The following is a 22,264-nucleotide window of genomic DNA, read 5'->3' as shown; positions in this document are numbered from 1 at the left end:
CTTTCAATTTATTTCTGTTATCTTTGTTGTCTACTTTGTTCTGACGTTTCGTTTCCCGAGCCGCTCTTTGAAGTTCTCCGTTTCTCCCACCGTTCCCCTTGGCACTCCTGGACAAAACATCAAACACACATGGGGTTCGATGAAAGACAGACTCTTTTTCCTCATTGGTTTAAACAAGATTTTATTTCATTGAAACACGATACAATGACAAACGAAAAAGCAACAGGCACGAACTATAAGAACATATTTAAAACCAATCTCCTCAAAAGTGTTAACGATGAATATTTAAAGTTTAATGAGTCCACATTGTTTTTGCCCGGGGGCTTCTACAGGGTGATACATTTAGGATGATTAGATGGTACAGGAAAGTGAATGGTGTGACGTTATACAATGACCTCATATATATCAATTTCAAATATAAATTTCAGTCCGTATGTCATTGACAAATATTACCGTCAGTCTGCAAAATATTACAATGACTGTGTGCGCATGTTTCAGGCCCCTACAATAGCGGTGATCGGTTCAGGCGGGGGGTTCCGCGCCATGACAGGATACAGCGGGGTGTTCAAGGCCCTGCACACCACCGGGCTGCTCGACTGCGCCACCTATGCCTGTGGACTGTCCGGGTCGTCATGGTAAGAAGATGTCACACTCAGCAAGAACAAAGGCAGAAAGAAAGAAAGAATAACAAGAATGACCTACCCATCAACTAACCAACCAAACAAAAAACCAAAAACATCTGTCCGTCCGTCCGTCTGTCTGTCTGCCTGTCTGTCTGTCTGTCTTTGTGTCTGTCCGTCCGTCTGTTTGTCTATCTGTTTGTCTGTCTGTTTCTCTCTCTCTCTTTCTCTCTCTCTCTTTCCCCCTCTCTCTCTCTCTCTCTCTTTCCCTCTCTCTCTCTCTCTCTCTCTCTCTCTCCCTCCCCCCCCCCCCCCCCGTCGTCAAATCAGTAGTTATCTAATGCTGTTTAAGATTGAGTACTTTAAGCGTTCATAATAAAAATACATACGTTTGCGTTTTGCGTAGAATGTAACATTTCAAATTAGAATGGAGCGCTACACAGAATCACATATTTCAGCAGACACTGCCGGTGTGCTGTTGTATAAGTATGCCCCCCACCCCACTCCCCCAAACTAAAATAAAATAATGATAATAATAATACCGTGGGTATGAGTGTGAAGATGTTTTGCCTGGAATACAGGCTGCGTATTGTCAGAAGGACATAGACCAGATTTAGAACAAACAAACAAACAAAAGACCCATAAGTGAAAACTGCCGCTTAAGCAAAAGTTTCACAAACGAACGAACACATCACACTTTCTCCTCTCATCTTCCAGGTATCTCTCCACAATGTCCTTACACCCTCGGTGGCCAGAGATGATACAAAACAAACAAACTTGTCACAAATAAATGAAAAAAATCACACTTTCTCCTCAAAAGCCCCGAAGTCAAAACGGCCACGTATGCAAAAGTATTCACAAATAAACGAAAACATTCATTCTTTCCCTTCATTCTTCGGGTATCTATCCACAAGCTACTCCCACAATCGGTGACCCAAGATGATACAGAACAAACAATCGAACAAAAGACCGATAAGTTTTCACAAATAAACGAAATCATCACACTTTCTCTATCTTCATCTTCCAGGTATCTCTCCACACTGTACTCCCACCCGAGGTGGCCCGAGATGAACCCCCGGGACATGCAGAGCGAACTGATGAACAACATCGACAAGAGTCTGATGCGCCTGTCGAGTACTCACAACATCATCCGCTACATCAATAGCGTCATCACCAAGCGGCGTCAGGGGCAGCCCGTCAGTTTCACCGACTTTTTCGGTCACATGGTGGGAGAGACGCTGCTCAAAGGGGTGAGTGGAGGTTTAAAAAAAAAGTGTTTTTGCCATTTTTGAAACGAGTGCATGCATTTACAGGGTGACCCAAGCAAATGCAGCCCACAAAAATGCAAAGTACTTCTGCATATGTTGACAGAATAATGTCATATTTGGTGTACATTAACTTCAGCTTATGCACTGGATGCGGGACGGATTGAGAAGTGTTTTTTTCTTTTTCTTTTTTTTCTTGGCCTATACTCGTACTGATGTGCACAGAACTTGATGACGATGGGATGTGTGTTGTGTAAACCCAGAGATTGCCAAGTAAAGTCAAGTCAATATTTATTTCAAAATGCCCCTGGGGTTACATGAATTCTAAAACAAAAAATAGCAATAAACACGACAAAAAAAGATATGTAATAATGAGACACAACACCGGAAATAAATCAAGCTTAACGCACTTGTAAATCGAAATTAAAGTAAAAGATACAGAGATTTTGATTTTACAAAAAAAGTCGAGTTTTCATGTTTGTTTGTTTTTAATTTCTAAAATCTCCATTCTTCCATATGGTCTTAAACAATTCAAATAACCATAATTATTCCAAAGCCAATAAGAGAGAATTCCACATTTGTTTTCATTCATGCTCGGATTTCTCAGCCTTCATTTTGACTGACACTGATCTGTTGAATATAGCAAGCGCATTGTTCGTGTTGTAGCGTCTGGACAGCAAGCTGGCTGACACTGATCTGTTGAATATGACAAGCGCATTGTTCGTCATGTAACGTCTGGACAGCAAGCTGACTGACACTGATCTGTTGAATATAGCAAGCGCATTGTTCGTGTTGTAACGTCTGGACAGCAAGCTGACTGACACTGATCTGTTGAATATAACAAGCGCATTGTTCGTGTTGTAGCGTCTGGACAGCAAGCTGACTGACACTGATCTGTTGAATATAACAAGCGCATTGTTCGTGTTGTAGCGTCTGGACAGCAAGCTGACTGACACTGACCTGTTGAATATAACAAGCGCATTGTTCGTGTTGTAGCGTCTGGACAGCAAGCTGACTGACACGATTTGTTGAATATAACAAGCGCATTGTTCGTGTTGTAACGTCTGGACAGCAAGCTGACTGACACTGACCTGTTGAATTAAACAAGCGCATTGTTCGTGTTGTAGCGTCTGGACAGCAAGCTTACTGACCAGAGGGAGAAGATCAAGGACGGCGACGTGCCCATGCCGCTCTACACCTGTGTGCACGTCAAGAAGGACGTCCCTGCTAGGTCATTCCAAGGTCAGGATCACTTTATCCATCTCTGATGGTCATTTTGTGATGTACATGTGGTGTCTCTGTTTCAGCGTGAGACTTGTTTACTGTTTGTATCTGACTGTCTTTTACACGCCCCTCTCTCTTGCTGTCTGATGCATTACTACGCACACAGGAGCGTACGCTGACAAGTACTCTGTCTATCTGCCTGCCTGATGTCCATTTCACTTCTGTGTCCATTTCTGCGAAAACAGACACTGTGGTCAAATTGATTGTTATGTGCATCCCAACTCTGTTTTCCATTACTTTTCATCTGTTTTAAAATGTGATATCGATACTATTTCCTTAGACTTTTAAACATTCAGTTTGAAGTGGGAGGTTGTTAACATGTTGACCTCGCGTTTCTCCAATTAGAGGTTTTAGTCAACAATGCCCAAAGTTCCAGAAATGGCCACAACTATTATCTGTCTCCTAAATGCCACTCGCTTACCGTGTTAAGTTTGCCGTTTGCTGCATGTCCTTATTTGCTAATCATGAATGAAAACGTCACGTACTTGTGTCCATTACAGAGTGGGTAGAGTTCTCCCCCTACGAGATCGGCCTGCCCAAGTACGGCACGTTCATGGACAGCGAGCTGTTCGGCAGCAAGTTCTTCATGGGCAAGCTGGCCCGCAAGTACCAGGAGCCGCCCCTGCACTTTCTGCAAGGTCAGTGTTTTATGTGGTTTGGTACTCTCATATGATAGCGTTCAGTTATCTTTCGTTCCCAATTTGTATTAAAAAAGCGAGTTTTGTGTTTCACAGCTCGTACAGAATCTTGTTTGAAAAATGAACTTTTTGTAGAATCGCATTTTAGACGGAATGCAAGTTTAAATTCAGATGAATTCAAAATGTTTGTTTGTGTCTACTCTTGCTTTTACAAAGATTTGTGCTTACTTATCGCTTTTTCAGTCAATGTCAGTGTTGCTGTGTGACGGTGAAGTGAGCGCACGCATGCTGTACCCGTTCGATCTCAGTCACAAAAGATGCCGGTTGCATGGAGGTTATTGCTACTTTCAGCACGTAGTGTATATCGATGGAATAAGCATGAGACGTTGCCGTTCAACCAAGGCCAGTAAGACCTAACTCAGTCCACATTCATCTGGTCAGTTAATCGTTAATGACGGTCTGCTGCAGGTATCTGGGGCAGCGCGTTCTGCATTCTGTTCAAGCGTCTCATGGAGGACAACCGCAACATGGACCCCGCCGAGATGATCCGCCGCGAGATGGGCCAGCAGCTACAGGAGCAGAACGACAACGACGACGACAGCAGCGACCTCAGCGACGACGACAGCGACGAAGACGACGAGGAAAGCGATGATGAGGTGATCACGGAAGCGCTGGCGAAAAGGCGGGACAGTAATGAACTGGTGAAGAAGAGGCGAGGAAGCAAGGATGTCGAGAAGAGGAGAAAGGGAAGCCTGGTGCCCCCGTCCTTTATAAAGAGGAGTAGCAACGACAGTCAGGCAGACAGCTGCGACTCCAGTGACCGCGACACCAGCGACAGCGAAAGCCACGTCATCGACCTCAGACCGCCAGAGTCCTTCCTCAAACGACAAGACTCCTCGGAAGGCTTCGACGATGTGGACACACCCTCATGCTCCTCCCGACGCAGCGCCTCTCCAAACACCCCCACCCCCATGGAGGGAGCTCCCAGGCCTATCCGACGAACGAGCAACTTGAGTGGTTCAGAGAACAACGGACTGTCCTCTTCTCCCGACTGTCCCAAGAAAGGCGTGAGGTTTTCGCAGCTAGTGGATCAGTACGAGCAGCGCAAGGCCAAGACCAAGAAGACCGTCTTGGGGAAGCCTGTGTTGAAGCGAGCGTCGTCCTCGCGACGGGGCAAGAGCAAGAGTTACTGGAGCTCTGTGATGAAAGGCATCTTTGAATTGTGAGTCTTGCGGCATGATTTGTGTAATATGTTCTTGAAAGACACACACACACACACACACGCACGCACGCACGCACGCACGCACGCACGCACGCAAGCACGCACACGCCCACGCACGCACACATACAGTCAGCTAAGTAATAGTTAAGTAATAAGTTCTTACCTTAAATCTGGTATGATTTAAAACTACTGAAGATTTTCCCAAAGCTTCAACCACTATGTTTCGTCAAATGGTCACACGCACAAAATACACAAACAGACCTAGATGACATTGAACATTGACACCTGGAGGTGTCGTTATCGTTATCATTACTGTTTATTACCGACTTCGTTTGCATCAGAAGCCATGAAACCATTGTTAAGACTGCAGGGTGAACAAATTGACTGTCTTATTATACAGTATGATTATCAATGTCCAAGTACGTTTGTGAGTTTTTTCTTTCTTTATTTGGTGTTTAACGTCGTTTTCAAACACGAAGGTTATATCGCGACGGGGAAAGGGGGGGAGATGGGATAGAGCCACTTGTCAATTGTTTCTTGTTCACAAAAGCACTAATCAAAAATTTGCTCCAGGGGCTTTCAACGTAGTACAATATATTACCTTACTGGGAGAATGCAAGTTACCAGTACAAAGGACTTAACATTTCTTACATACTGCTTGACTAAAATCTTTACAAAAATGGACTATATTCTATACAAGAAAGTAACACTTAACAAGGGTAAAGGAGAAACAGAATCCGTTAGTCGCCTCTTACGACATGCTGGGGAGCATCGGGTAAATTCTTCCCCCTAACCCGCGGGGGGTGAAACAGAATCCGTTAGTCGCCTCTTACGACATGCTGGGGAGCAACGGGTAAATTCTTCCCCCTAACCCGCGGGGGGTGAAACAGAATCCGTTAGTCGCCTCTTACGACATGCTGGGGAGCATCGGGTAAATTCTTCCCCCTAACCCGCGGGGGGTGAAACAGAATCCGTTAGTCGCCTCTTACGACATGCTGGGGAGCATCGGGTAAATTCTTCCCCCTAACCCGCGGGGGGTGAAACAGAATCCGTTAGTCGCCTCTTACGACATGCTGGGGAGCATCGGGTAAATTCTTCCCCCTAACCCGCGGGGGGGCAAACATTGAAACAGAATCCGTTAGTCGCCTCTTACGACATGCTGGGGAGCATCGGGTAAATTCTTCCCCCTGACCCGCGGGGGGGCAAACATTGAAACAGAATCCGTTAGTCGCCTCTTACGACATGCTGGGGAGCATCGGGTAAATTCTTCCCCCTGACCCGCGGGGGGTGAAACAGAATCCGTTAGTCGCCTCTTACGACATGCTGGGGAGCAACGGGTAAATTCTTCCCCCTAACCCGCGGGGGGTGAAACAGAATCCGTTAGTCGCCTCTTACGACATGCTGGGGAGCATCGGGTAAATTCTTCCCCCTAACCCGCGGGGGGTGAAACAGAATCCGTTAGTCGCCTCTTACGACATGCTGGGGAGCATCGGGTAAATTCTTCCCCCTAACCCGCGGGGGGTGAAACAGAATCCGTTAGTCGCCTCTTACGACATGCTGGGGAGCATCGGGTAAATTCTTCCCCCTAACCCGCGGGGGGTGAAACAGAATCCGTTAGTCGCCTCTTACGACATGCTGGGGAGCAACGGGTAAATTCTTCCCCCTAACCCGCGGGGGGTGAAACAGAATCCGTTAGTCGCCTCTTACGACATGCTGGGGAGCAACGGGTAAATTCTTCCCCCTAACCCGCGGGGGGTGAAACAGAATCCGTTAGTCGCCTCTTACGACATGCTGGGGAGCAACGGGTAAATTCTTCCCCCTAACCCGCGGGGGGTGAAACAGAATCCGTTAGTCGCCTCTTACGACATGCTGGGGAGCATCGGGTAAATTCTTCCCCCTAACCCGCGGGGGGTGAAACAGAATCCGTTAATCGCCTCTTACGACATGCTGGGGAGCAACGGGTAAATTCTTCCCCCTAACCCGCGGGGGGTGAAACAGAATCCGTTAGTCGCCTCTTACGACATGCTGGGGAGCAACGGGTAAATTCTTCCCCCTAACCCGCGGGGGGTGAAACAGAATCCGTTAGTCGCCTCTTACGACATGCTGGGGAGCAACGGGTAAATTCTTCCCCCTAACCCGCGGGGGGTGAAACAGAATCCGTTAGTCGCCTCTTACGACATGCTGGGGAGCAACGGGTAAATTCTTCCCCCTAACCCGCGGGGGGTGAAACAGAATCCGTTAGTCGCCTCTTACGACATGCTGGGGAGCAACGGGTAAATTCTTCCCCCTAACCCGCGGGGGGTGAAACAGAATCCGTTAGTCGCCTCTTACGACATGCTGGGGAGCAACGGGTAAATTCTTCCCCCTAACCCGCGGGGGGTGAAACAGAATCCGTTAGTCGCCTCTTACGACATGCTGGGGAGCAACGGGTAAATTCTTCCCCCTAACCCGCGGGGGGTGAAACAGAATCCGTTAGTCGCCTCTTACGACATGCTGGGGAGCAACGGGTAAATTCTTCCCCCTAACCCGCGGGGGGTGAAACAGAATCCGTTAGTCGCCTCTTACGACATGCTGGGGAGCAACGGGTAAATTCTTCCCCCTAACCCGCGGGGGGTGAAACAGAATCCGTTAGTCGCCTCTTACGACATGCTGGGGAGCAACGGGTAAATTCTTCCCCCTAACCCGCGGGGGGTGAAACAGAATCCGTTAGTCGCCTCTTACGACATGCTGGGGAGCAACGGGTAAATTCTTCCCCCTAACCCGCGGGGGGTGAAACAGAATCCGTTAGTCGCCTCTTACGACATGCTGGGGAGCAACGGGTAAATTCTTCCCCCTAACCCGCGGGGGGTGAAACAGAATCCGTTAGTCGCCTCTTACGACATGCTGGGGAGCAACGGGTAAATTCTTCCCCCTAACCCGCGGGGGGTGAAACAGAATCCGTTAGTCGCCTCTTACGACATGCTGGGGAGCAACGGGTAAATTCTTCCCCCTAACCCGCGGGGGGTGAAACAGAATCCGTTAGTCGCCTCTTACGACATGCTGGGGAGCAACGGGTAAATTCTTCCCCCTAACCCGCGGGGGGTGAAACAGAATCCGTTAGTCGCCTCTTACGACATGCTGGGGAGCATCGGGTAAATTCTTCCCCCTAACCCGCGGGGGGTGAAACAGAATCCGTTAGTCGCCTCTTACGACATGCTGGGGAGCAACGGGTAAATTCTTCCCCCTAACCCGCGGGGGGTGAAACAGAATCCGTTAGTCGCCTCTTACGACATGCTGGGGAGCAACGGGTAAATTCTTCCCCCTAACCCGCGGGGGGTGAAACAGAATCCGTTAGTCGCCTCTTACGACATGCTGGGGAGCAACGGGTAAATTCTTCCCCCTAACCCGCGGGGGGTGAAACAGAATCCGTTAGTCGCCTCTTACGACATGCTGGGGAGCAACGGGTAAATTCTTCCCCCTAACCCGCGGGGGGTGAAACAGAATCCGTTAGTCGCCTCTTACGACATGCTGGGGAGCAACGGGTAAATTCTTCCCCCTAACCCGCGGGGGGTGAAACAGAATCCGTTAGTCGCCTCTTACGACATGCTGGGGAGCAACGGGTAAATTCTTCCCCCTAACCCGCGGGGGGTGAAACAGAATCCGTTAGTCGCCTCTTACGACATGCTGGGGAGCAACGGGTAAATTCTTCCCCCTAACCCGCGGGGGGTGAAACAGAATCCGTTAGTCGCCTCTTACGACATGCTGGGGAGCAACGGGTAAATTCTTCCCCCTAACCCGCGGGGGGTGAAACAGAATCCGTTAGTCGCCTCTTACGACATGCTGGGGAGCAACGGGTAAATTCTTCCCCCTAACCCGCGGGGGGTGAAACAGAATCCGTTAGTCGCCTCTTACGACATGCTGGGGAGCAACGGGTAAATTCTTCCCCCTAACCCGCGGGGGGTGAAACAGAATCCGTTAGTCGCCTCTTACGACATGCTGGGGAGCATCGGGTAAATTCTTCCCCCTAACCCGCGGGGGGTGAAACAGAATCCGTTAGTCGCCTCTTACGACATGCTGGGGAGCAACGGGTAAATTCTTCCCCCTAACCCGCGGGGGGTGAAACAGAATCCGTTAGTCGCCTCTTACGACATGCTGGGGAGCAACGGGTAAATTCTTCCCCCTAACCCGCGGGGGGTGAAACAGAATCCGTTAGTCGCCTCTTACGACATGCTGGGGAGCAACGGGTAAATTCTTCCCCCTAACCCGCGGGGGGTGAAACAGAATCCGTTAGTCGCCTCTTACGACATGCTGGGGAGCAACGGGTAAATTCTTCCCCCTAACCCGCGGGGGGTGAAACAGAATCCGTTAGTCGCCTCTTACGACATGCTGGGGAGCAACGGGTAAATTCTTCCCCCTAACCCGCGGGGGGTGAAACAGAATCCGTTAGTCGCCTCTTACGACATGCTGGGGAGCAACGGGTAAATTCTTCCCCCTAACCCGCGGGGGGTGAAACAGAATCCGTTAGTCGCCTCTTACGACATGCTGGGGAGCAACGGGTAAATTCTTCCCCCTAACCCGCGGGGGGTGAAACAGAATCCGTTAGTCGCCTCTTACGACATGCTGGGGAGCAACGGGTAAATTCTTCCCCCTAACCCGCGGGGGGTGAAACAGAATCCGTTAGTCGCCTCTTACGACATGCTGGGGAGCAACGGGTAAATTCTTCCCCCTAACCCGCGGGGGGTGAAACAGAATCCGTTAGTCGCCTCTTACGACATGCTGGGGAGCAACGGGTAAATTCTTCCCCCTAACCCGCGGGGGGTGAAACAGAATCCGTTAGTCGCCTCTTACGACATGCTGGGGAGCAACGGGTAAATTCTTCCCCCTAACCCGCGGGGGGTGAAACAGAATCCGTTAGTCGCCTCTTACGACATGCTGGGGAGCAACGGGTAAATTCTTCCCCCTAACCCGCGGGGGGTGAAACAGAATCCGTTAGTCGCCTCTTACGACATGCTGGGGAGCAACGGGTAAATTCTTCCCCCTAACCCGCGGGGATTGTGAGTTTTTGTGTTGTTTCCTTTTACATGTGTGTCAATATGTAATAGGACAACGTCCCTTTCAATGCAGCTTGACATGATTATACAAATACAACAAGAACACAACTTTCTTATCCATAAACATCACTTATTCAACAGCCAAAAATTCCAGCTGCTCATTAAATGAGGGATTAATGTCCATGTGTATGTGGGTGTTTGCTGATGGTTTTCCTCTTACATGTAAGTCTTTTGTAATAAGACAACTTTCTTTGTAATTGTTGCAATTTGACATTATACTATTGATGGTGTATGCTTTTAATTAAGCGTTGTTGACTATGAATGTAGATGTAAATGCTTGTATAACTGTGTTTTAATTTTAAATGTGTCAAGCGCAAAGAGCATACTTGTAAAGTTATGATGTTGCGCTATATAAATGCTCATTTATTATTATTATTATTATTATTATTATTATTATTAAAACAAGAAGACAAGTTTCTTTTTTGTATACAACTTGACATGACTATACACATACAACAAGAAGGCATCTTTTTATTTTTTTATGCAACTTGACACAATTATACAATTAAAAACAAGAACTCAACCTTCTTATCCACAAACATCGCTTTTTCAACAGCCAAACATTCGAGCTGCTCACGACCAGAGCGGGCAGAGCGGCGGTGATCCACAACTTCATGCGAGGCCTGTCCCTTCAGCAGACCTACCCGCTCTCCCCCTTCACACCCCCTCAGGAGCGGGTACAGGAGGGCGATGAGTTTGACGGCATCTTCGATATGCACCCAACCCACATCAAGCAAATCTACATGGTGGACGCCGGCCTGACGTTCAACTCACCCTACCCACTGATCCTAAGGCCCCAGAGAGGCGTGGATGTCATCCTGTCTTTCGACTTCAGTGGAAGACCCAGTGATAGCACTCCGCCCTTCAAGGTGAGATTAAGTTTGAGTTGGTTGTGAAGTCTGTTTGTCTGTGTGTTGTTCGTGTGAACTTTTATTTATGTTTTCGTTGCTTTATCCTTGTTTACTGTATTTCTTACAGAGTTGTTGTTGTTGTTGTTGTTGTTGTTGTTGTTGTTGTTGTTGTTGTACTTTTGAAGCGTATGTTTTCTTTTTCAAATCGTCAGCCACATTCTCAGCACTAATCTTGTCCACATCTCTTGTTTTAACGATGTCTGCATCGACAGGAATAATTCAGCTACTCACTGTAGCATGTCCATGACGGTTGTTGGTTAATAGAGCCGGGGACTTACAGCTATTAAAGTTATGCGATTTTCTAGGGTCAATCATCCTCCCATTCTTCCGTTTGTGTGTGTAATGTCATTTGAAAGATATACAATCGATTTGGTTTATTTTTACGCTGGATGTTCTATGCAGTTAGCAGTTACTACCCGCAAGGTAAGACGGACATACTTGCATATTTCACGGCGAAACAATTTGCATTTGCCAGGACTTCTTGCACCGCGAAATTATTTTTGCATTTTCCAGGACTTTGCTGGGATATGTGGACGCCTTGAGATAGTGCTTGCTAAATCCTGTTGATCTGTGTATTTTCACAGGAGTTGCTGCTGGCAGAGAAGTGGGCAAGACTGAACCATTTACCGTTTCCTCCCATCGACCCCACGATCGTTGAGCGCGAGGGGCTGAAGGAGCTGTACGTCTTCCAGAACCCTGACGACCCCCACTGTCCCGTCGTCCTGCACTTCGCCCTCGTCAACATCAACTTCAGGGAATTGAAGGCGCCAGGTCAGTTTGGCAGCGACAGAAGTTGCTATACATTCAGAAATATGAAATAGTGATGAGTCTTTTCAATTTTGCAAAATTAAAACTCAAACTAACGAGAACAGTTATTCATGGAACGTTGTTTAAAATATTTTGTATACATATATATATATTTTTTTTTAGCTTTGAGCGCATCATTTCACGTCAAAAGCTGTATTCAGCGCCCCTGATATTTTTCTAAAGTTTTTTTTGAATTTCAGGATCCAAACTTAAGTCATCATGTAAACTTGCTTAGAGAAGCAAGGTCGCTTCAAATTTAAGTATTCTGTTGAAAAATGTGTCCTCTTTGTAAAGTCCCTTAACGCGCAAGTACAAAATTCATTCATTGTGTGTGTTGTAGATAACTGCAATTTCAGTGAGTATCTCAATTAGTACGTTCTCATTGCTGACAGGTGTTCGTCGGGAGACTCAGGAAGAGAAAGACTTTGCTGACTTCGACATCTTCGACGACCCGGCGCGACCCTACTCCACCTTCAATTTCACCTACACGCATGAGCAGTTCCTGAGGCTGTCACAGCTGACTGAATTCAACACGCTGCTCAGCATGCCACGCGTCAAGCAGGTATGTGTGTGTGTGTGTGTGTGTGTGTGTGTGTGTGTGTGTGTGTGTGTGTGTGTGTGTGTGTGTGTGTGTGTGTAGATGGATGGGTCGATGGGTATGTGTCACTTAAAGTTGTTCTTGCAATGTGTGTCAATGCGTTAGAATCATCACAATATCAAAGTCGGGTATGAAAGAAACCTGTGCAGTTTATTCACACATCAACGGTCTACCATTTTCACGAAATATTATGCCAGAGGGATTGCCACTCACAAGCTTCATATTTGTACGACTTAACGTCTCGATACTGATTTTAATTAAGTGTTCTCCTTGTGTTTTGGTTTGATGAAGTGTCTTTGTATTTTTAACTGCAAGATTAAGACATTAAGTTCCTGAAAAACTCGGGGTGATAAAGCGTTCTGTGTGGTATAGGTGTTGGCAGAGGTGGTGGCCAGGAAGAGAAAGGCCGCACCGCGCGGAGCCGTCCAGCCAGAGGAAATTAAGCTGCTGAGGATGAAGAGCGTGCAGGAGAAGAGGCAGCTCAAGAAGTTCCTCAAGCGCATGGAGAGCATGGGCAAGATCGTTCCCCCGACTGACAATGGCTTATTGCAGGCGTCGAAGCAAGACCCACACAGCAAAGCTCCCTTCAGTGGTGTGAGTTCCCATCAGAATGGTGAGGTCAACCCGTTCCTTCTGGCCAGACAGGACTCTGACACTAAGCCACGGCACGATGGTCGCAGGAACTTCAAGACCGCTGTCAGGCGTCGAGAACCTGTAGGTTTCAACAAGCAACATCCCAACTTCGTCACAGCGTTTTTCGACGCCCCAGAGTCGTTCAAGCGTGACGGAACACCCGTGACGGATCACCACGAGGCCAAGATGCACTTCGAGGGTGCTAAGGAGAGGAGGAAGCTGTTGAGGCGACAGAGCACCATCTCTTCTCTCTCCAGCAGCATCACTAATTCTGTCTCGCTCCACTCCGCTGAGGTAAGGCTTTTTGACGTTTAAGATTGATTAGTCTATTATCAGATTACCAGGGATTGGCTTGGGCGTCGGTCATTGGTCTTTTGCCATGTTAAATTCGGAAAAGATCGACACACATGGGTCTCAATCCGTCAACTGACCGATAGACATGCAGCAGAGTCAGTCAGCTCGTCTTATTTTTGTCTGCTGTCTTGTTCTTTCTTTCTTTTTCCCCTTCCTTACTTTAATTGAAATAAAAATGGTTATTTGTGTCCTCAGACTTTTTATTCTTCTTCATGTAAGACCATAGGAAAATAAACAAGAAAATTAAGAAATGAATTGAATTATCCTTTCATTTGTACATTGTAAACTACTTTCAGAAGTTTCTCATCACTGCCGGAATGCACAATTGCGGCAGTCCCGTGGTGAAAGGACATTTTTTTCTTCTTGACTGATTGGTTTGCAAAATGACTGATTGATTCATGGCTGAGTCAGTCAATGGACCTCTAGTGGACAAAACCCAAGCCAATCACTGGATTACCCGAAAAATAGTGCTTGTCTGGTGTTTGTTTTCTCTGTCTCTTTGTGTGTCTTGCTCGTGGAGTGTACTATCCCCTGTTGTTTTCTCTGTCTCTTTTGTGCGTCTTGCTCGTGGAGTGTACTATCCCCTGTTGTTTTCTCTGTCTCTTTTGTGCGTCTTGCTCGTGGAGTGTACTATCCCCTGTTGTTTTCTCTGTCTCTTTGGTGCGTCTTGCTCGTGGAGTGTACTATCCCCTGTTGTTTTCTCTGTCTCTTTTGTGCGTCTTGCTCGTGGAGTGTACTATCCCCTGTTGTTTTCTCTGTCTCTTTGGTGCGTCTTGCTCGTGGAGTGTACTATCCCCTGTTGTTTTCTCTGTCTCTTTTGTGTGTCTTGCTCGTGGAGTGTACTATCCCCTGTTGTTTTCTCTGTCTCTTTTGTGTGTCTTGCTCGTGGAGTGTACTATCCCCTGTTGTTTTCTCTGTCTCTTTTGTGTGTCTTGCTCGTGGAGTGTACTATCCCCTGTTGTTTTCTCTGTCTCTTTGGTGCGTCTTGCTCGTGGAGTGTACTATCCCCTGTTGTTTTCTCTGTCTCTTTGGTGCGTCTTGCTCGTGGAGTGTACTATCCCCTGTTGTTTTCTCTGTCTCTTTTGTGTGTCTTGCTCGTGGAGTGTACTATCCCCTGTTGTTTTCTCTGTCTCTTTGGTGTGTCTTGCTCGTGGAGTGTACTATCCCCTGTTGTTTTCTCTGTCTCTTTTGTGTGTCTTGCTCGTGGAGTGTACTATCCCCTGTTGTTTTCTCTGTCTCTTTGGTGCGTCTTGCTCGTGGAGTGTACTATCCCCTGTTGTTTTCTCTGTCTCTTTGGTGCGTCTTGCTCGTGGAGTGTACAACCCCCCGTTGTTATTCCCGCCTTCTCCTTCACCCTTTGTGAATGTTTTAATTCAATCTGGGGACGTCTATGAGTTTGGATAAAGCCAATTACAAGTAAGAACAAACAAAACCCGAAGTACGTGTCAGCGTTGTTGTTGTTATTTCCATTTTTGTTTTCATACTCTTCTGTCTGTCATGTTGAATGCATTGCGGTGTGAACGTCGGGTCTTTCCGTTGGGCGAATTTATTGCTCATATTGCCCAAGTGTTAAATATTAGTGTCACTGTTATTTCAATTATTAGTACTTTATTTTGTTTTGTCATTGGTTAAACGTTCCATAGACTAGCCTTGGTTTTTATATTTAGTCAAGTTTTGACTAAATATTTTAACATCGAGGGGGAATCGAAACGAGGGTCGTGGTGTATGTGCGTGTGTGTGTGTGTGTGTGTGTCTGTGTGTCTGTGTGTGTGTGTGTGTGTGTGTAGAGCGATTCAGACTAAACTACTGGACCGATCTTTATGAAATTTGACATGAGAGTTCCTGGGTATGAAATCCCCGAACGTTTTTTTTTATTTTTTTGATAAATGTCTTTGATGACGTCATATCCGGCTTTTCGTGAAAGTTGAGGCGGCACTGTCACGCCCTCATTTTGCAACCAAATTGGTTGAAATTTTGGTCAAGTAATCTTCGACGAAGCCCGGGGTTCGGTATTGCATTTCAGCTTGGTGGCTTAAAAATTAATTGATGACTTTGGTCATTAAAAATCGGAAAATTGTAAAAAAAAAATAAAAATTTATAAAACGATCCAAATTTACGTTTATCTTATTTTCCATCATTTGCTGATTCCAAAAACATATAAATATGTTATATTCGGATTAAAAACAAGCTCTGAAAATTAAATATATAAAAATTATTATCAAATTTTTTTTTTCGAAATCAATTTAAAAACACTTTCGTCTTATTTCTTGTTAGTTCCTGATTCCAAAAACATATAGATATGATATGTTTGGATTAAAAACACGCTCAGAAAGTTAAAACGAAGAGAGGTACAGAAAAGCGTGCTATCCTTCTCAGCGCAACGAATACCCCGCTCTTCTTGTCAATTCCACGGGCACTGCCTTTGCCACGGGCGGTGGAGAGACGATGCTACGAGTATACGGTCTTGCTGCGTTGCGTTGCGTTCAGTTTCATTCTGTGAGTTCGACAGCTACTTGACTAAATATTGTATTTTCGCCTTACGCGACTTGTTATTTTTAATCCCGATTCCGAAACATTAAAGGTCTATCTGTTTCGGATCCTTGATTGAAAACCTCCATGTCTATATCATGTCTATTTTATTTCCCGCAGAATGACCATCAGGCCAGAGCGAGTCTGAGTTCCTCCACCGGTGCAGCGAACATCGACGTGAACGACCTCGACCAGTTTGAAGTCATTGACCTTGACCACAACCACGCCGGCAACAATGCCCAGGATGAGTAGGAAGACCCGTTCTTCAACACAAGCCACCGCGGATCTGTTGTCACCATTGTGGAACAAGGGGAGAGTTGACATTGGTTTATTCAACGTTTGTGCATTATTTACAAAAAAACGCATATTGAGTAAACAACAACAAGCATAATGCTTATAGTGTTGTTTACAGTTTTCTAGAAAATTACATATAAATGGCGGCTATTGTACAGTTTAAATGAAAAGCAAGCAAACATGAAAGGAAAATTGAATGAAAATTGTACATCAAAACAAAAATCCGTTTAAGAATACATATATAATATTTATGTTGTTAGCGAGTAAGAGATAGGGAGGGAGAGAGGGAGGGAGAGAGGGAGAGAGAGAGAGAGAGAGAGAGAGAGAGAGAGTGAGAGAGAGAGAGAGAGAGAGAGAGAGAGAGAGAGAGAGAGAGACGAGTAGACGTATCGATTTTGCTTTCACTTTACATGTTTATCTGTTCGAAACGGCCGGACTGTCCAATAAATTCCTGCACTGTTAAAAAGATTTTTTTGTTAACTTTTGTTTGCAGGGAGGGGTTTCCAAGAAGTAGAATATCTGTGTGTGTGAGGTTGTTGGTTAGTTTGTTGATTGTGTTGTTTCTTGCAGCTAAGTGTAAACGGCATTCTAGTAAGAAGTGTGTTGCAGTTTCTGTTCCATCACCACAGTCGCATACGCTGTTTTCCGCAAGGTGTCGCTCAACTAAGTCTTTCTTTAGATCACTAATATTAAGTCTCATTTTTGTGTGGATTATTTGTGTTTGTCGACTGCCACTGTAGAAGTAAACTGGAATTTGTGTGTCGTCTTTTGTTAAGTAATGTTTAAATTCCCCGAGGGAGTCGGTTAACTGTATTTGTTCAGGTAGTTGGTTCCAGAGTACTGTTGTCGAAGGAAAAAAGGATGTTTTGTACGTTTCTGTTCGATGTGGGGGTATACTTCGTTCTAAGGGGCGGCGTCTGTGGTAGGGGTTGTTGGCTGCTACGAGAGGTGGGAGTGCTGCTTGTAGGTATGGAGGGGTCTTGTCGTGAATAATTTTATGGAACATTGTTAGTTTATGACGGTTACGCCTTTCAGATAATGATTGGAGTCCAGATTCTCCGTAAAGCTTAAAGTGACTGGTTCCGCGGACAGCTCCGATGATTGTTCGTATTGCATCTAGGTTTAACTTTTCGAGTTCATCTGTTAGGGTTTTGCTACAGCTGTCCCATATTATGTCGCAATAATCAAAGTGTGGTAGAATGAAGGATTTAAACATAATTTCCAATGATTTTCGACTCAGTCTATATTTGTATGTACGCAAGCAAGCTACAAGAGTTCTGCACTTTGCAACAAGAGATTTTATATGTTCATCCCATTTACAGTTGTTTTGTATTATTATTCCTAAGTGTTTGTGATTTTGAGAACTTTCAAGGATGGTATTGCCAAAGTTTAGATCTGCAATATCAGGGGTTCTTTGTGTACAAAAGTTCACCAATTCAGTTTTTGCATGGTTAAATGCTACCTTCCATGTTTCTGCCCAATTTACAATTTTTTCAAGATCTGAGTTTAAAATTTCGGCACGGATGTTGTGATTGGCTAAAGACAAGTACATGCTAGTGTCGTCAGCAAAAAGCTTAATCGTAGATTCTATATCACGTACAATGTCGTTTACATAAATTAGGAAGAGCAAAGGTCCAAGCACTGAACCTTGAGGAACTCCCGCTACTACTGGAAGATAAGTTGATTTACTGCCTTTTAATACAACTGCTTGCTTTCGATCTGTTAGGTAGTCTGTAAACCAGTTTAATAATGGCCCGTTAATTCCAGCGGCTTCGAGTTTATGCAATAAGCCCCTGTTCCAAACTCTATCGAATGCTTTGGATATATCAAAGAAGATTGCTTGGGTAGTTATTCTATTATCGAGTGATTTGCATATGTCATTGTATATTGTAAGAAGCTGGTAAACAGTTGAGTCACCAGGAATGAAACCGGACTGCGACTCTGTAATGATATTGTTTTGCTTTAAGTAGTCAAAGACATGAATTTGTATACATTTCTCTAGTGTTTTGCCAACACAGCTTAGGAGGGAGATTGGACGATAATTACTACATGTATCTTTGTTTCCCTTTTTATGAACTGGTGAAACGTGGGCTATTTTCCAAACTGACGGAAAAAGTCCTTCACGTAAAGACCGATTAAACAGTGCAGTTAGGCTGTCACAAATCACTTCGCAGCTCTCAATTAAAATTCTATTGTGGATTTCGTCTGGACCGACTGCTTTTGTTTTGTCTAGTTTGTTAATCGTATTTATAACTTCTTCGACTGAAAGTGTGAGAGTTGACATTGACAACATTTGAACAGGCAAATGTCTCATCTGTTTCCACCGAATGTGGCGTATAGCTGCCTGAATGGCGGGGTAAAAACGGGCATACACGTAAAAACCCACTCGTGCAAAAGCATTAGTGAACGTGGGAGTTTCAGCTCATGAACGAAGAAGAAGTCTTACCTGTGACATCTCATCGGTTGATGTTAGTTTCGTGATTTTGTTCACGTGTTGGGTTCTTTGGGCATCCATCGTTGCACTGGTCTAAGAGGAGACTGAAAAGACACTTCGCGTTCGCACGCAGTAACGTGTGTGATTTATGAGTTATGTCTTCAGAGTGGAAACGGGAGAACAACATGTTTCTTTTTTTCTTCTCGCAGTAACGTGTGTGATTTGGGTGTCCACCTTCAAAGTGGAAAAAAGAGACCGAAGAGTTTTTTTCATATTTTCACGCGGTCACGTGTTTTACTGACGTTGCTGCTGACTCGAAGTGGCAACGAGGTTGCGGACTTTCTCGGTGTTCGTCAGCACTAACTTCGTCGTCTCACAAGAAACCAAAGTCAGGATTTCGTTGTCAGGGTGAAGGTGATGAAAACGAAGTTGACTGCACGATTCAGTTTAATGTACGCTTCTGAGTCTGTACTGGTAAAAGAATAGATGCGACTTGAGCTAAGCCGATAACACGGACACCGTTCTGCGCAAGCTGTCGGAAGTGTTTCATTCATTCGTAACTGAGGGGGAAGGCGATGAAAAAATAATGATCTAAAAAAATTCAAGTCAGTATATTTTTCTGTGTCTGTGCTGGGGAAAGAAAATGGCGCCATTTCGGTACAAGTCGCTTTGTAATGTACATGCACCAGCTGAAAAAGATGCCAGTGTTCGATAGTTGTACAGTCAAACCTGTCTAAAGAGACCACCCAAGGGACTGAGCAAAAGTGGTCTCTTTAGACAGGTGGTCTCTTTAGACAGGTGGTCTCTTTAGACAGGTGGTCTCTCTAGACAGGTGGTCTGTTTAGACAGTTTAGTTATAGAGTCGTAAAAACCCTTGGGGATACTTTGGGGTGGTCTCCTTAGACAGGTGGTCGCCTTATACAGGTGGTCTTGTAAGACAGGTGATCTTAAGGGCAGGTTCGACTGTACCTTCATTTGCATGATTGCGGCCTCACGGTGACAGTCGTGATTGTCAGGTATGCGGTTGTACATATAGTCAGGTATACAGGTGTGTGGTGAATGTATTTGTTACCTGAGCAAAGTCCAGGTTTTACCCTTCATGTGCTGCAAAATGTTGTCAGGTATACAGGTGTGTGGTCATGGCTTTCGTTACCTGTGAAGATTCTAGATTTTACTTGCGTTTTTCCTCGAAGGAGAAAAAAAAAGAAGAAAAAAAAAAGCCTGACGTTCTTTGATTCAGTATTCAAGGGGAGGTAAGCACATTGCTTTACCTGCTTCGATTTGGTGAGAGAAATGTTTCCATTTTGATTACTAAACCATGCCTGCATCTTAAGGCAATCAGCATCTGCTCACCAGCCCCTTCTCCCCCCCCCCCCCCCCCCACTCTCTCCCAGTATCCTAATTTTGTCTGCCAGTTTTTTTCTACAAATTTGCTTGGAGAATTGAACAGTATTCAAATTACCTAGCAAATTATGTATTAATTATTGATAATTTATTTCACAACGTCGTGAGCAGGCACAGACTGTACAAACTGTCTCCTACCATTTATAAGGATTGAATTTCATGCTGTGTTATATAATTATGAGCTCAGGTACTTCGAACGTTCTCCGTCATTATGCCATTGCCGAGTTACAATCGATCGACAAAGAGCTTTCGAAAAAAGGCCCAGTTGTGATTCGTACAGCAAATTAAAATGCTTCTCTGTTTGTTATTTTGTATGTTCCGAGTCTTTGACACCATACCAGCTTTACAATGATAAATGATGTCAACTTTCGGTTTTATGTTTTGTTGTTCCTGTTGTCTTCGGTTTAGCTTTGCGAAACGGTAACCTTTCTGTTGTTGCTTTGATTTCACCATGAGGAGATTTCTGTGATTTTGAGATTTTGTTCTGGTTTTACAGTTGCCATTAATACTATGTCATTGCCGAGTTGTAATCGCTCAACAAAAGGCTTTCGAAAAAACGCCCCAGTTGCGATTTTTACGACAAATGAAAATGCTTCTCTATTTTTTATTCTCTATGTTCAGAGTCTTGGACAACATGTCAACTTTAGGTGTTATGTTTTGTTGTTCCTTTTGGCTTTCTTTTAGCGTTGACAAGCGGTTACTTTTTTGTTGTTGCTTTGATTTCACCACGAGGAGGTTTCTGTGATTTTGCGATTTTGTTCTTGTTTTTCTGTAACTACTATTACTAATACCCAAACATTTGGACCGCTGTTACGTTGTTGCATTTTGCTGTTAATCATTTTGGTTCTTTGTTTTGTTTGGCAGACGATTAAAGAAATGTGCACTGCTTTGCTTACTTTATTTCTCGTCTCGGAACAAGTTGCTGTTCCAAACCTAACATTTAGTGAGAAATATGACGCATGAATAAGAACTGAAGGTGAACAATCGAAACAGAAATTTTTATTTATTTTTACTTCTTTTTTTCGTTGAACAAAGCCAGGTATTCCCGTCTCGGTTGCGTACATATAGGTGTGCGCTGGCGTTTGAATATTTATGTATATGTATGTGTGTGTGTGTGTGAGGGGGCGGCGGGTAAGTGAGTGAGAGAGAGAGAGAGAGAGAGAGAGAGAGAGAGAGAGAGAGAGAGAGAGAGAGAGAGAGAGAGAGAGAGAGTAAGAGAACTCAGAACTCAGAACTCAGATGGGGGTGGTTGGGGGAGAGGGAGACCGGTTTCCGTGCATGTCCCGACATGGTAGTGTACGTGTCAGTTTGTGTACTGTCCGTTTGCTTTATGTTTTGCAAGTAACACTGTTCTTCCGAACTTCAAGTACGAGAGAGTAAGGGAGAGAGAGAGAGAGAGAGAGAGAGAGAGAGAGAGAGAGAGACAGACAGACAGAGAGAGAGAGAGACAGAGACAGACAGACAGACAGAGAGACAGAGAGAGAGACAAAGAGACATAGATTTGGTTGAGCGTATAATTATGTAGCGGATATGGGGATTGTTGTGCAAGGATAACTCTATCGAGTTGGACATCTTTATGATAGGTCATTTTGGTCTCGTTTTGTTCATGTACAGGGTGACCCCCCCCAAAAAAGTACCCAAACAAAACGTCATAAATTGAACAAAAATAAAGCAATCTTCATAAAATGTATTTACACACACAAGTAGCCTCTGCATGATTTGCACAGAAAATTTTAGTGTTCTAGCCTGTCTTTTAGGAAAGTTATGCTCATTCTACAGAACGTGCTCCAAATGGTGGGTTATAGAAACACGAACATACCCAGCATGCTTCCTCCGAAAGCGGCGTATGGCTGTCTAAATGGCGGGGGTCATACACGTAAAATTCCACTCGTGCAAAAACACGAGTGTACGTGGGAGTTTCAGCCCACGAACGCAGAAGAAGAAAAGCATGCATGGAATCTTTGCCTGCCTTTGTAATATGTTGTTGCTGTTTTTTGATAATAATAATAATAATAATAATGGAAACTTATAGAGCGCTTACCTAGAAGCTCCAAGCGCTTTACAATGACATTATTATACACATGTACAAAACCAAAATACAAGCATTAAGACACCAAAAAAAAACCAGGAGTACAAAAGCAAATTCATCGTTTAAATCCATGCAGTCACAAACAAACACAC

General features: G+C 45.0%; 2 protein-coding genes across 2 annotated transcripts in view; one reads left to right on the top strand and one right to left on the bottom strand.

Annotated features, from left to right (window-relative positions):
- The window catches only part of LOC138945589 (uncharacterized), a 291,977-nt gene that overhangs the window by 168,916 nt on the left and 100,797 nt on the right, over positions 1-22,264 (bottom strand). The window lies entirely within an intron of this gene.
- LOC138945578 (cytosolic phospholipase A2-like) lies at positions 368-19,068 on the top strand. Its single transcript, XM_070317019.1, has 10 exons — positions 368-635; positions 1,648-1,870; positions 3,013-3,127; positions 3,670-3,807; positions 4,276-5,029; positions 10,676-10,988; positions 11,615-11,801; positions 12,230-12,399; positions 12,808-13,362; positions 16,072-19,068. The coding sequence occupies exons 1-10, from the start codon at positions 391-393 to the stop codon at positions 16,201-16,203; spliced, it is 2,832 nt and encodes a 943-aa protein (XP_070173120.1). The 5' UTR covers positions 368-390; the 3' UTR covers positions 16,204-19,068.

This window comes from Littorina saxatilis, linkage group LG13 (assembly GCF_037325665.1).
Source record: "Littorina saxatilis isolate snail1 linkage group LG13, US_GU_Lsax_2.0, whole genome shotgun sequence".
Taxonomy (NCBI): domain Eukaryota; kingdom Metazoa; phylum Mollusca; class Gastropoda; order Littorinimorpha; family Littorinidae; genus Littorina; species Littorina saxatilis.
The sequence above is the reverse complement of the archived record's forward strand: the minus strand, read 5'-3'. Positions and strand labels throughout refer to the sequence as shown.